Source organism: Pseudopipra pipra, chromosome 1, assembly GCF_036250125.1.
Source record: "Pseudopipra pipra isolate bDixPip1 chromosome 1, bDixPip1.hap1, whole genome shotgun sequence".
In the NCBI taxonomy this organism is placed as follows: Eukaryota; Metazoa; Chordata; class Aves; order Passeriformes; family Pipridae; genus Pseudopipra; species Pseudopipra pipra.
The window spans coordinates 111,859,360-111,874,473 of record NC_087549.1 but is presented as its reverse complement, the minus strand read 5'-3'; the positions used below and the strand labels follow the sequence as shown (position 1 = coordinate 111,874,473).

The 15,114-nt window shown below is 35.8% G+C and overlaps 1 protein-coding gene across 3 annotated transcripts in view; it reads right to left on the bottom strand.

Moving 5' to 3' along the window:
- Positions 1 to 15,114, bottom strand: part of CPNE4 (copine 4) — a 228,343-nt gene that overhangs the window by 34,004 nt on the left and 179,225 nt on the right. For all 3 annotated transcript variants that reach the window (XM_064671603.1, XM_064671613.1, XM_064671592.1), the window contains exons 9-11: positions 12,414 to 12,500; positions 11,766 to 11,825; positions 6,389 to 6,522 (exon numbers count right to left, since the gene is read on the bottom strand). In XM_064671603.1, coding sequence (XP_064527673.1) covers positions 6,389 to 6,522; positions 11,766 to 11,825; positions 12,414 to 12,500 — 281 coding nt within the window. The remainder of the gene's footprint in view (positions 1 to 6,388; positions 6,523 to 11,765; positions 11,826 to 12,413; positions 12,501 to 15,114) is intronic.

Below are 15,114 nucleotides of genomic sequence, written 5' to 3'. Positions count from 1 at the left end.
TTAAACTTGTTTAGATATGCTAATCAGTTTTTTTGCTTAACAGCCTCCAGAAAGGTTGTTTCTTTAATTAAAGTGATAAAGGGAGATATTAATAATTAAGCATATTTTTATTTATTGATCTGCATGAGTAGATAAAATTTTAACATCTCTACATTTTAACAGCTCTATGTAGGGATTTCATGAAATATTTAATGTCACATATAGTGCCAGTTATTCCGTGCATCATTCTTTTGCCCCAGTTTTAATTAACTACTACTATACCACTATCTCAATCAAAGCAAGTTTCTGCTTTTCTCCTTGTGTCAGGAAAAACTGTCTCAAGGTATTTAATACAGATCCTTCCTGCCACGGTAACTTTCTGAGTCTTCATCCACAAACCCAGACATGGCTTCAGGATGAAATGACGTGTTAAGTAATTCTTGGGGATGAGGCTCTGATTACGAAAGCAGACAACAAGCTGTAAACTCTGGAATCTCTTTTGTAACCACAGTATTTAAGTATGGACTGATACTTGTATTTGGGACTGATGCACTGATTTATATATGACTTCCATAACATGTACTGCATTCCACATACCTTGTCCTATTTCTCCTCCCTAACTGCCCTCTGCTGGTACCTCAGAAAATGTGTTTGTGGGACAGTTGGACCTTTCACTGGACTTGCGTTTCATCACTTCTTGGATCTACACTGGAAGGGACGTGCTGGACTTTTGACTTTGACTTTCTATTTTCTCCTTTCATTTTTTCCCCTTCTAAATTTTCAAGTGCACTTTACTGCATTAGGGAAGGAAGGTCTCACATACAGTTTTCAATCATAGTGAACGTACTTGCTTAGGCCTAAAATATAAAGAAGAAATCCTACAGAGCAATCTTTGCATCTACTCAGCAACTGCTGCAATTCATTGTTTGCAGAAGCTAATGTTGCAACTCAGACTGACTTCAGATTCTTCATATCTTTCGTGGAATGTGGCCCAGTTTCTAAATTTTATATTCCGAAGTACTTTTTAGAGCTCTACACATAAATAATTTCTGCCCTTTGCAGGAATAATGTATTCTTTGCTCATTAGTGGCCTTTGCGGAGGTTGCTAGTCAAGTGTGTTTTACACAAGCAGTTTATTTGCTAACATATGATCTCAGTGTGAATGCCAGTTTCGAGGAGCTACTTGAGGATTTAGAGTTAAAGAGGTTATTTGCCTAAATGAAAAAAGTATCAGGAAACATAATTTATCTTCCATGTGTTTCAAGGGCCCTTTAAATGAAGAAAAATCTACAGTACCATTAAGAGTGAATAAAAAAAATAGGAATTTAAAATAATTAAAAACTAACTTTTGAAATAGATTTTGAATACAAGTAAGATGAAGACCAATTCTATTACATGATTTTACAAAACTATGTGGCCAAACATACGGAATCACGAGTTGAGTGCTTAGATCAGAATGGACATGGCCTATCAAGAATGGAAAGTTCCACAAATAACTAATGCAGTAGATGCTTAAAAGCGTTTGATAAAATACACCTAACCTTTGTCTTTTTCAAGGTATGAGTATTTATTTGACTACACAAAAGCTGATTCTCACATCTTTGTGAAGGCTTTTTATTAATCCAATGAAGAACTCTAAATGTATGCACAAACATAAAACTATGTCTAAAAAAAATCATTAAAATCATCCAGGTAAATGGGAGGCACTGAGCATTTGGGTGTGAGGTGAACAATTAACAAAAAAGTTCAAATTCAGTAAAACTCTCAATTCCATCTCAGTGCCACCTGTATTTTGCATAATTCCTCAGTATTTGCTTGAGTCAGACTTTATTCAATGGGATTAGATAATAAGCTCTAGTGTCTTGATGAATCAGAAGTTTTAATTCAAAGATAAATATTTAATGTAATATAATGAGATTTGTAATAAGCACAAGCAAAAGAAAAGCTACTAACTGCAGAAATCAGATTTCAAAGTCAGGAGCATATTTGCAAGTCCTGCCATGGGCTTCACCCACAATATCATAATTAAAACCTGTAATAATGTAAGATCATTTAGGAAGTATTTCAGCCTTTAGCATTGTGTACATGTAAAGCATTTATTCTTACAAACAAGCTATTTACAGTCCCACTGCAGACCTTTTTCCTTTGACGGAAACAGTAATCACTGCAGAATGAAAGATGAGCTACACTCATGGCTAGTTGCTTGTATTCCAGCAGTGGTAAAACAAATCATTAAGATCAAAGGACCAGCCATTTCAATAAACTGTACACTGTTGTTATTGTGACATATGGCTTTGTTCTGCCAGAGGGAAGGTATAAAACAGCACAAAAGAGAAATCAATTTTTTTTTACTCAGTGGCTCAGTGTTAACAACAAATATTATATAAGTATATATAATTCCTATATCTTATATGCATACCTATATATTAATACACAGTGGAACTCTAGTTGTATATACAAAGAGGTAGGTCAGGTCCTGACTTGCAGTTAGGACATGGCCGGACCTTATGCTGGGACACAGTGGAAAGTAAGTGCTCCCCGACTCCCCAGTTTATTCATAGGCTTCTCTGGCTTACAAAATGGTGTTGTTGTTCCATGCTGAGCAGGGGACCATTTTATGATTCAAATGAAAAGTATATGGGGAAGAGCTGCCATGGAGAATAGGACACATTCAAAATTATTATTATGTAACTTGGAGAGTTTCATGTCTTTTATAAGCTTTTGGTCACAGTTCTTTTATTTCAGCTGATGAATGAGTTTGCTTTTCCTCATATCTGGGTATTCGACCAGTAAAGATGCATGTCATCTACCTTTTGAAAACAGCATTCTCTTGAAGGGGCCTCCACCAGGCTCCAAAACAAATGACAAAACCATTGGTCAGAGTTGTTGAAGGTTAGAAGCTCCAAGCCAGCACAAAGAGTTAGATGTAACCTCATCTGCCTTAAGTACACTCGCTAACTCATTGTTCAAAACATGTAGAGTGAATATATGCATATTTAGTAGTGATCAACTGATTTTTCAGGATCCTGGCTAAGCTGATATTCCTGGTCACCAGAATTCATTTGATTAGACTTCTGACCCAGACTCAATACAGAAATTACCAAGGTAAAAAATAAATATGAAATGATCCTTTAAACATCAAACACTCCAGTGCCCTGTGATTTTCATAATTTTCACCTGTTTCTCTATGCTAGAAAACGGTGGAGTAGACTTGCACAATTTGAAGGTAAAATTATACCAGTGATATAATTTTTAATATAAAAGAAAGCTTCTGAAAATGTTTAAACAGAAACATGTATTTTTCACTTATGGTTTCATGAGGTCATGTTTAAACATTCATGAGTCATTTATCTTAAAATAAATTCTTCTTCATGGACCTGTCTGATTATTTTACCAAATATTTTCAATAAGTTTTTAATGTGTTTTTCCCTTTCCAGTATTTCTAACTACATGTTAGAACTTAATTTCTTAAAACTAAAGAATGTTTCTCCTTTCCATTATGATCCCTTGTTGCTGTTGCTTAGCCACTGATTATATCACCTAGACACTTTATCTTCTCTTTTATGAAAAATGTTGTTATAGCCTGAAACAATTCCACCATATAGATAAAGTATTAAGTATTTTGTGCAGGTGAATAGCTCTTCCATTTCCCATACCATTATCAGATTGGCCTATTCCTATAGGACTGCAGCATTTCTACAGTCAGGATATAATGAACATCTCTTTCTCATTCTCTGAATATTGCTGATAAAAGAATGAATCTTATTCCTTCACGCTTAGCTAGGCAAAATGGTGCTATTTATTTAACTGTTTCAGGAATCTCTGAATCATACAGATAAACTGGCTTTTGGATGAACAGGGTTTATTCCACTGTATCAAGGGATGTGAGGCAGCACTTAATTTGGAGCATTAATTACTTAGATACATTATATTGTGCTGATATGTACAGAAACATAAATTATGAGAAGACTTGGCTTGACTGACAGAAATAACTAGATTATATAAAGAAAAAATATGCATTTTGAGTACTGAGTCTTGAGTATTACTTGCCAATCCAATTCCTCCCAAAATACAAATAAATTGAATGTTTCCAATCAAAGACGTACTTTAATTAATAATCACAGGCCCCTTTTAATTTTTTTTTTCAAATTTAAAAAAGCAGTCTGTTGGTATATAAGTAGCAAAAGTACTAAAGTACTTAACACTCTACAGCTGTGCTACTGGAATGCAAAAAGCATTACAAACAACAGATTTTACTTCATTCAACTATTCTTTCATTTGATTCAAATATATTAATCCTGAGACCCAGTGAAAACCACTCCATTTTCCTTGGTTTGGATTGAAATCAGCCAGTTCCACCTATCTGAGATATTTGATGGGTATAAAACTTCAGGTAAGAGCACTGCCATCTGTGTGGTCTTATGTTTTAATCTTACTAAAGACATGCCACGCCATGGAACTGATTGCACTCTGGCTCTAAACAGCCTTTAGGTTAAGCAAGTCCTTCTTTTCACCTCTGGCTGATCTTAATCTTGAACAGAAATCCTGCTCCATTATTTGAAGCACAACTGGACTCACTGGAGCAGTTATGGATCTGTGCCACATTTCAGATTTTTACTGATATTTTTATACTTTTTTAGTTGCATATACAAAAGATTTGTTTCATAGGTCATATGTGCTCATACATCTTAAGGCTGCCACTCAACACTATAAAGTCCAATACAGAACTTGTAGATCATTTTTGTGAAGGTCTGCTCCTCTTAATTTCTTTCCTTCTTTTGAAAAATTTTAAGTTCTCATTTCCAATTTGCTGGATTCAAAATGTGCAAGTATAAAGAAAAGGTCCTTACGTGAAGTTTTGATCAGAAAGCACTGACTATGTTGAATCAACTTGTCCATGGGAATATATTTATAGTGTCACAACTTGAGAACTTGTACAGGTCAAATACATGCCAGAAAGGTGACATTTCCCAAGGGAAAGAACTTCTGACTTTTGTTCAGCCCTAGTCCATAGCTCATACAGCCTTAGTTGTGCTGATTAGCATCAATAGGTATATTCTGCAGCACAATAGAACAGAATGATGCTGATGATTTCATTTAAAAAATAACTGACTATTATTTTTTTCTACTGATTGAAATATATTGAGAGAAGAATTCTGATTTGAGGTTAATATTTCTGTATAGGAAGGACCGTGCCACTTAACTATTAACTAAAAAATACATCTTAAGTGATAAAATAAAAAATTCTGTGTGAATAAACCAGCCCATTTTATTCCTTTCCCTTTTTTAAAGTATATTAATCTCTGAATTATTGCTAATAATTACTAAATTCCTACATAGTTACTGGGGAATTATCAGCTCGCAATAAAATATTGATTTTCTCAGACTTATTGACTAAGTTTGACCATCAAATTCTTACAGAAATTGTATCAGGATAACATTTTCCTTATTTTTCTTTGAGAAGACATCTCATTACCATGCAAATGGAAGTGCCTTTGAGCAGACTAATTGGTATATGTGACATGTAAAAGACTGAAGTCACTCCACAATTTATACAGAAAGCATAACTGAAATTTGACTGCAAATACCATTGTTTTCTTGAGATTTGGTACACATAGCAAAGTGGGGGGTGGATATCTATTACATATGCAAAGATTAGAAAGAATAGTTGTGTAAGATACTATGCCTCACCACCAGAGAAAGAACATTTAAGGAAATGCATTTGGTAATTAGATTAATAATACACAATTAATTTGATAGAAGCAGGCAGCCTATTTGAAAGCAACAGAAGTATATAATGTAATCAAAGCATATTTGGTCCAATTCCCTGCAATTGTTTATTTATTTAAAGGCATGTTTTGTACACACATTTTAATATTTATTTTAGAAGAGAGTGTAATAGTCAACAGGCCAGAACACTGAAAAAGACCATGTGTTTACTTCTAAGAATAGACATGGTCTGTAAGCAGTTTAGGCAGCTTCAAATTCAGTTTCGGACACAACTTCTCAGGAACACTGTTCTGTAGGATGGGATACAAACAGACTACCAAGTGTATCAGAAAGGATGCTACCAGCATCTGTGACACAGTCTTCAAGTTGATAAACTTGAACACATAGACACAGAAAAATCCACTCCAGCATGCAGTTTTAGCATGTGAATACAAACGTGAACCTTAACACACAAATCAGCCAAACTGCCAAGAACTGTGCCTTTCTTTATCATGCAGCTAAGCTAAACTCACTGTCACACTCAAAAGCAGGCTAAGGTAGACTAATCTTTCTGATGTGCAGTCATTCTTCTTAAGTGCCTAAACATGGAGCTTCTGCAGCCAGCCACAAGGCAGTCATTGATTTCACATTGTGAAAACACTTTCTAAAGACAACTCCGTAATCAAATGTGGTTATTTACCTGTCATAGTCTTGGCAAATCTCCCCAACAGCTACCAAGGCTTTCAAATACTCATTGGGTTGATAGGGGTGGATGTAGTGCAGTGAACAGCTGTTCCTAGGATCACCATTTGATGCAGTGAAATCTATAGCTACCTGGAAAAGAAGAAAAGTCAATGTCTTGCACAGCTCTTCTGAGCATATCCACATCAACCACATATCTTCACCAGAAACAGTTTGCTGTAGAGTCTGCAGCCTTAAAGCAAAAGTCATTTTACAGTGTACTTAATCAAATTTGTAGTAGGATAGTACTGATAAATATATTTAGAAGCAAATGACAGTTTATAAAATAAGAGCTAATAAAACTAAAATGGCACAATTAGAAAAAAAATTGCCTGCATTGCTATTCTATGAGGGAAAACATTTTCTAATACAAATGAATCAAATTAACTATCTCTAGGTTCTCATACTTAATTAAATTATTCCAGCTAAGGTGATGTTCAGTACATAAAAGCTTAGCAGCAAAAATGTCCCTGGAGAGTTAAGAGTCCTACTAAAACTATAAATTAAAACTAAAATTAGGGGCATTTTTTAGCTTTTGAATCCTTACTGTGGCTGTAGTAGTAGATATTGCCTGTCTGGTATTTTTTTGTCTTCAAAATGTCTAAGCATTAAATAATTAACCCTCCCAATTTCACAGTTGATAGCAAGCTTAAATGTAAGCTTTAGTGTAAAAACAAAGCTTGAATCCTACACAGGTTTTTTCTGTTGAATGAAAAAGCTTAGAGAACATTGTGGGAAGCAGTCAATGCAAAAGCAAATGTTAATGAATCCTCTTAAAATTAATTTCTCCCTTTTAAAGTGCTCTTGTAACTTCTCACTGAAGATGTACTCTGGCATGCATTTTCCTGTGATATGACCGTCATGGATCAGAAAGTCCTCTGCTGAATTTTTGATGCTGCTTTATAGGAATTCCTAAAAGGAGTTGTTTAGGAATTCCTAAACAACAATCCTGAAGTGTTTCATAGAGGGAACAAATTTACAAAATTTCAAAATTTCCTTGTGTTTTTTTCCAACAACCTATTCCTCTAAAAAACCCATTACACCTGAATATTCAATAAACAAAGGCACAGAGTTCAGTTTTCAGTTTTACAGTGTAGCTGAAAAGTAAGAAAGGGTCTTGCTGAAGCCTGCAAAAAGAACTCTGAAGGCTCAGCTTGCCTTTGCAAATGTGCAGCTTCCCCAGCTGCAACCTCTGCTTGGCACAGGGAACACTATTTTATGCAGCTCTAAAATGAAAATGAAATTATATTTTCATGCTGCCTCCAAAAAATGACACAGTCCTCCTGAAACTTACTTTTTGTAGCTAAAAAGTAAAAGGGAAATATCATAGTAGGTCAACAAAACATGGTTTTCCCTCACTGTTCCTGATATTCCACCTCTATCTCTGAAGAAACTGGCCTCTAGTTAGTTTGGAAATCCCTTTATTGCCTTGATCAACTATGAACTCCCAGCACCTCACCATATTCAGTCGGGAGAGATGAGCTTTTCGGCTTGCAAATAAAGTAATCCTTCACCACTGCTTCCTACTCACTATTCACTCACTGAGGCACTAAGTTTGTTTTCCATAGAGATTTTTTTCCAAAATTATAGCTGGATTTAACTTGAATAAATCAATGGGAAACCTCTCACGCCTCCACTTGTGAGTGTACGTAACTAAGAAACACTACATGTACGTATCCGAGCAAGAAAGAGATACTATTGGTTCGTGAAACCTAAGGTAAATCCAGGGATGCTTGTATGGACTAGCTTAGTTTTGGGATACTTATTTGTTGAAAATCTTACTAAAGGTATGCACATTTCCTTAAAAATATGTATATTTTTTCTAATACTAATTCAACCTTAAATTTGATCATAGAAGGTGCAAAAATGTCACTGTATGATAGAGAATCAAAGGGTATTCCTGTAAAGTTGTTTAAAGTATGTGTTTTTACTGATAATCTCAAAAAGCTAAAACACATTAACAAGACTTGAGTGATACAGCAAACAAAACCGGACAAGTCTTCCTTCATGGCTGTTAGCCATGGCTAAATGCTTTGGAAATGAAAACAAGAGCACAGTGTAGGAATCAGGAGTGGGTTTCATGAGCTTGGAAAAAAGCTTGTGGTGTTTGGGAAAGAAAAAACACTTCCTAGAACAAGCTTCCTTTTGAAAATGGTCATTGCAGTAGAGGTCTGCTGATAAGTAAAAAAAATTCCTAATTTCCTGTGATGAAGTATTTATGAATGTTTGTACTTGGATGCAGTGTGCTTGAATTTGATCCAACTCTCTGTTTGACTCCCAAGGGGAGGACTTATAAGAAAGATGAACGCTGCTGTAACTTGCCATAGTTCCAAAATAACAATGCAGAGCTCTGCTCTTTTAGCATTATCCAACAGTACCAAGGTCTTGTGTAAATACACAGGATAAGGATTTGTAAAAGTAAGTTAACATATCACAGAAGTTATGTTAATCTTACAACTGAATTTATCTTTTGGGCAGCAAAGTAGCAATCTTTCTTACAGTGCATACCTTTGATTTTTATCAGTGTATCTTTAATGTATCAGTTCCAATGTATCAGTCATTTTCCACAGCTAAATAAGAGCATAACTGGTGGGTTTTTCCCTTAGCCTTGTAAAAAGGTGATTTTCATTACACTGAAAACATCCCACATAGCTAGGACCTCCTGCTAGATCTGTCAGCAACAAATCAGCCTGCCCAGTACCTTGACCTGCCTGATAGAGCATCTGTCCAATCTATCTTTCTATTACAGTTCCTTTTATGCATGTTACACATCCTTTCTGCTGTATTTCCCAAAGTGATGAAAATGTCTTCTGACTACAGACCCATTTGCACTGCCAGCTTCTGAACATTTCTTCTGCAGCGGGGAACACTGTCCGATAAGAGATACAACGTTTGGCAATAACTAGGGCATAAAAATAGAGGACTGGAATCAGCACTATTGATCTCTATAGATAAAAGCTTCTTAATAACTGGTTTTAAAGCAAACGAAAAGTTTACTTTCGTTTTTCAGAGACGTTCTTGCTAACTACAAACCATGTTCCTACAATAGATGTACAAAGTATCTGAAGAACAGCATGATGTTACCAAAGCTTTCATTATTGCCTTAAATTAGGAGGTACATCCTACTACAGCTTTTTATTATCAAATGTGTGCTTAGCATCCCAGTTTCCCTCCCTCAACAAGTGCCCTTTCAAATCACAGTTGTATCATAGTGCCTGTACACAACTTGAGCTCAACAGAAATGTCATTAAGACAATGACAACGACAATACATGTACCAGGAGAGTTTCAAACAATCCCAGATGCATTCTTGTTAAAACAAAAAAATGGAAATCTGGGAAAGTAAAAGGAATAGGCCTCCTCTATTTCAGTGGTCTGAATTAATCAGATTAGGGCTATGTGAAAAGGAGATTATATGATGTGTGCAGAAAGCAAGGGAGCATGGACTATTTCCCCTGTAGGCTGCACCCTTTTGCTTCAGTGACCACGGGAGAGCCTCTGATACATTTCTGGAAACAGCAGCAGATCTCATAACCAGTCATTTTTGACTGGTGCAATCATGCTGAGGAGGAAGGAAAATATCCAGAGAGTCAGCTTGTGATGATCTTTAGTTAGAACCACTTGGTTATGCAGGTAGAGATCTGTAGGCACAGAGATGTCACAACGACTTCCCCTGAGTCTGTATAAGTTGAAAATTGATAGCGGTGAGTTTACACAAGACAGTAGCTGGTGGATTTACCACTGAGGGCAACAGTAATTCAGGGATCTCTGTGGTTCACAGTATAATGAATCTTTCATGTTTCCTTTATGCCCTCACAGCCCACCTTTGCAGATGAGTTTACCTAAGCTTCCTATTACCAATTGTTTTGTTTCATTTCAGCAAAGTGAAATACAGTAAAATATAGTAGAAGCAATACTATCCACTTTAACCCATTTATGCCACCACTTTTAAAATCGTGGTTCACAGCCTACTAATAGGAAACCTGTGACAAGCAAATAAAAGGCAAGCAAATTGCCACAACCCTCCAGTGCGCTGTGTAAGAACTTGCTCTTCCATTGGAAAACATTTAGAAGGAATCAAAAAGAGTTTGAAAAGCACAGCTGTAACTTAATATGTAAATCCCTAGACACTTTCTAATGGTTGAAGTGCTCCTGGCTTGAGCTAGAATTGTAGGAAATGCATATTATATCTTCGCATGTGCCTAAGTACATGTTCTGATTAGAAAAGGCTTTCAGATATTACTTGAAGACATAAACGTCTTTCTGCTAATGACCTTGAACGCATTTGATGATTGAGTTCTTCCAGTCATATTTTTAGGGAGGAAATGCCAGGAAAGACAAATTAAAGAGGTTTCCAGGGACTGGCAAGTTTCAGATTTGGAGGAGAAATGTGCATTGCAGGCATGTGGGGATAAAAGAAGAAGTCGCTGGGTAAGGCAGGGAGGTAATTACACAGGATGCTTTACTTGAAAGAAGACAACTAGAAAGATCTTTGAGCACTACAGTAGGTATTTCCTTCAAAACCAGAGACAAGGTCCTCAGTTCTGGGTGTTATCCAATAAATTCTTTTTTTTTTCCAAATCTTTTTGGAAAATGAAGACTTGTCTGGAAAAAGTGAAATAGAACATTTTAGGAGCATCCAATGTCTGATACTTGATATGTGGGAGCAAGTATCAGACAGACACATGCAAGACAGAGTGCTACAGGAAAATGAAAGATTTCCGTAAGAAGAATATAACCTTGCTGCAATAGACTTTAGCCCTGTAGCTGATATGAATTAGAAGTCACATAAACCAGACTGCAACTCAGCCACAATCTGTATTCCTATGCTATGGGAAATACTGATATATTATATTAATTATATTTGTTATATTCAAAATTAAAAAATAATTCAAAAATCAAACCACACAGCATTAAATGTTTCTCAAAATTATTAATTGGAAATGCAAAATATTGTATTTCTGTTTATGAAGAGCTCTGCAAATCATTTTATCCTGTTTCTTGAACTCAACAGCTTCTGATTTGCTCTAAATTACTACTGTGTCCCCCTGTAGTGCCATCTTACTGTTGGTAGCTATGGCTGAGGTATGAAGCACCAGGATTTACCCCAGGCTGACAGAGAGAGGACCCTGGCTGGACTGTCTCTCTGCGTGCATGGCATCATATGAGGGAAAACAATTTGCTTTAATGGAGGACTAATTCTGAAAAGGAAGACTGTCCCTTAACATATTCTGCAAGAAGACCTTAATAACTTACTAAGGACTCCGTGAAAGTAATGAAGTGGTATCTATGGGGATTCCGTTTCTTTAAAAGAAATTAGAGAAGTAAGACACTTACTGTGAACTGTATTTGGCAGCCTCCCATGATATAATCTAAGAAAGAATGCATCTTGTGGATCTGCAGACAAGAAAGCAAGACATTCAACTTAGCTGTGTACTGATAAAACATCAGAGAGCTGCCTGAAAAAACAATAAATTGGAAGGATGAGGGGGACCACCTGAAAAATAAGTTAAAGGAAGAAATCATTAGACACAGTTTGAGACAGAAACAAAACTATAAACAGAGAAAATATTAAAATTCTAAAAAAAGGAAAATTTACATAAAAGTAGAACCAAGCTCTTCTTTTCAGTAGGAATTCAGTGGAAATTCTGCTGTTGATTTAGAAGGAACAAGAGCAATTTTGTAGAAATGACAGAAGGACTAAAAGGGAAACACACAAAGTTGGCAAGTCTTTAGGGGTAAGAGTTTAGTACTGCCTTCTCCATTGCACAACAGCAGGGATAGGACAAGAGAAATAAAACAGGAGAGCTGGGGACAGTCAGCTTACTTTTGAGATTCAAATCCTTGTTTTTACTTTTTGTAGAGGATCAGTTTCCATTGTTTCCTACAGGCATTTCCACTTTGTTTTCTTGTTTCCAACCACCATTAAAGTATATCATTGAGAGCTTAGTACAGAAACAGCCGAAGAGTAAAACATATATTTACCTTGCACTGGTTAAGGATGACAATGCCTGAGTTCTTGTAATTCTTCTTCTTTGCTTTGTACTTGGGGTTAATGCATTCCCATTGTACCTGTGAAAAATAGCAGCCATTCTTTGAAGGAAAATTTATGTACAAATTGAAGTAATTAACAAAAATTGCACTGTCTGATTTCCACCGTTGACTAAATCATAACAAATAATGGTACACAGAGAGGAAGAAATTAAAACTATTCACTATGCAGAGAATGATCTTAATAGAAAAACGCCCAGGGCAAATATCAGTCTTTGTGCATATACAGGTAGACATGGCACTAAAAAAGATACACAGATTCATTTGTTGTCATCTTCCAGTCTTGTAGGTTCAGGTGTTACGTAAGCAAGATTGACGATCTTTTGAGATCATTTAAGAGGAGAAAAAAAGAGGAAACTTAACACTTAAGTGAAAATACTAGAGGCAACAACCTAATGCATTGTATTAGCTACAAAACTGCTGGCACAGTAACACTGGGGTTTTGTATTAAACTCAAGGCTGGAGAAATTCGGATCAGTGGTTTGCCTCACTTTCTCTTGCAAGAGAGCAAGTTTCTTCAGTAAGTCTGACAGCAAAATAAAAAGTTAAGAAAACCACTAAAAATTGCACAAAGATGCAGATAACTAATTACTGATATGTTTGAAAATTATCCCTAAAAATATAATAAAATCCCTTTCTGAAAATTTTCTCATGGTTTTATTTACAAATAGTCAGTTTTACAGCAAAAGAGTCCTACCTTGTTAATGAAATACATTGTCTTGCTCTCATCATGACATCTCTCAGGTTCTTAATAATTTCCATTTCAGATGTTCTGCCTTCCTCTGGTTTCAGGTAGATTAATTAGGTTCAAGCTTTCAGACTCTCACCTCTAGTAGCTACAATATTATTCATGCCTCCTACTGCAGGAGTAAAATGTACATTTGCACATGCAAGTATCCACTGGCATTTGTACATACTAATTTTTATCTGTAAAGTGTTACTAAATATGGTTAATAGCATGACTATTTTTTTCAGAGAGGTGTTTTTAAGTGTGGGGAGAAAACGTGATGCTGGGTAACATAAAGAACAGAACTCCAAAAGGAACCAGAATGACCTATTATCTAAAAATCCCTATTATGACATTTTGAAATGAAACATATATATGTATTAAGTGTTACAATGTTTTTCCTATGGTGAAAACCTTCTTAAGTGTTACAATACCTTGTCTATAATGAAGTTCATGTGATTTATCTTAGCAAAGTGCTTGAGCATGTAAAACTATTTTTACCTTATGAACAACCACAGCTATTTCACTGAGCTTCAAACCATTGCCTAACAGTAATTATTTGGATATCTCTGAAGTATTTCAGACTTAAGAGATTTTGTCAAACATCAAAAAAGGAAAGGCAAAATATATGGCTTTGGAGCAATATGAGACCATTTCTGCACAGGGGAGGAGTATTTTCGTCACTGTGAACTGGAGACAGGTGACAGAGTGAAGAATGGGAAAAGACAAAAAAACTGTTCCAACTGCAGGAAGCACATCTGCTTGCTCTCCCAGCTCAATTATTTGCTTTGTGAAACAAATTTTCCAACTGAGAAGACAGGCAGACACAGGGCCCCCATATTCAGGAAAGATCCTCCATAAATACTTTTCCTCTACTCAAGAGAAGCAGTCAGGCTTAAGAAATAAAAGCCTTTCTCTCCAAAGAAAGAGAGTACTCTGAGACACAGCACCAGAGTGCAATAAGCTCATATTTAGGAAAGCAATCTGACAGCAAGGCAGAAGCATTGCCCACTCACATCTTGATATGTTGCTGTCTGGCAAAATGGTTTAACACACATTTGTCTTGCTGGAAGCATTCCTATAGAGAAATTGTGCTGTCTGTAAATTATAAATAAACTGTAATATATCAAATAGAAAATAAAAGCAGGAGATGGGATTTGTGTTCCTCCCTTTGACACTGAAATACACTGGAGAGATCTTTTTGCTTTCCCCTGAAGATCCAAGGTGCACCTCCTTAATTTTAGCATCCTCCAACATGAATACTTGTTTTAACAAGACCTGACTTATATGAAGCCATATACTATGCACATAATTTCTCTCATTGGAAAAAGGATTATTTAAGCCTGAAAAACATTATGTTCATGGTATGGGTATATGGACAAAGTTTACAATACCTAAGGACTAAAGTGGCACAAAACATTACTTCAGGGGAGAAAAAATCTGTGCCTGTGTCCAGCCTCTCAGGTTCCCTTTGCTAACTGTAAAATGCAATTATGAATGTTCCCCTATCTTGCAATGCATTTTGAGACATATAGATAACAATTCTGAGCAACTATCTAAAGCTCATTAAAATATTCTATGTGCAAGTCACTAATATCATTGACTGATAATAAAGCAAAGGGAAGAACATATTGGAAAATTTCTAGAAAGTAGGAAAACAGAAAGAAAGAACAATTTTGCATCTATTAAATCTGTTGATGATCGTAAAAAGAAGGGAAAATAATAGGAGAGGAGAGAGAAGACATTTCCCAGTTCATAGGCTTAAGAAAGCCAATAAGACTGTATTACATAGAACTCAATCCTCACTTACCCACCAAGATCCAATTCTGACCTTGGTAATTCCCACAGTTCAAGCTAAAGATGTCACAAGCATCATTTGAAGGAAATTCCCTATACAGGTCTTATTAT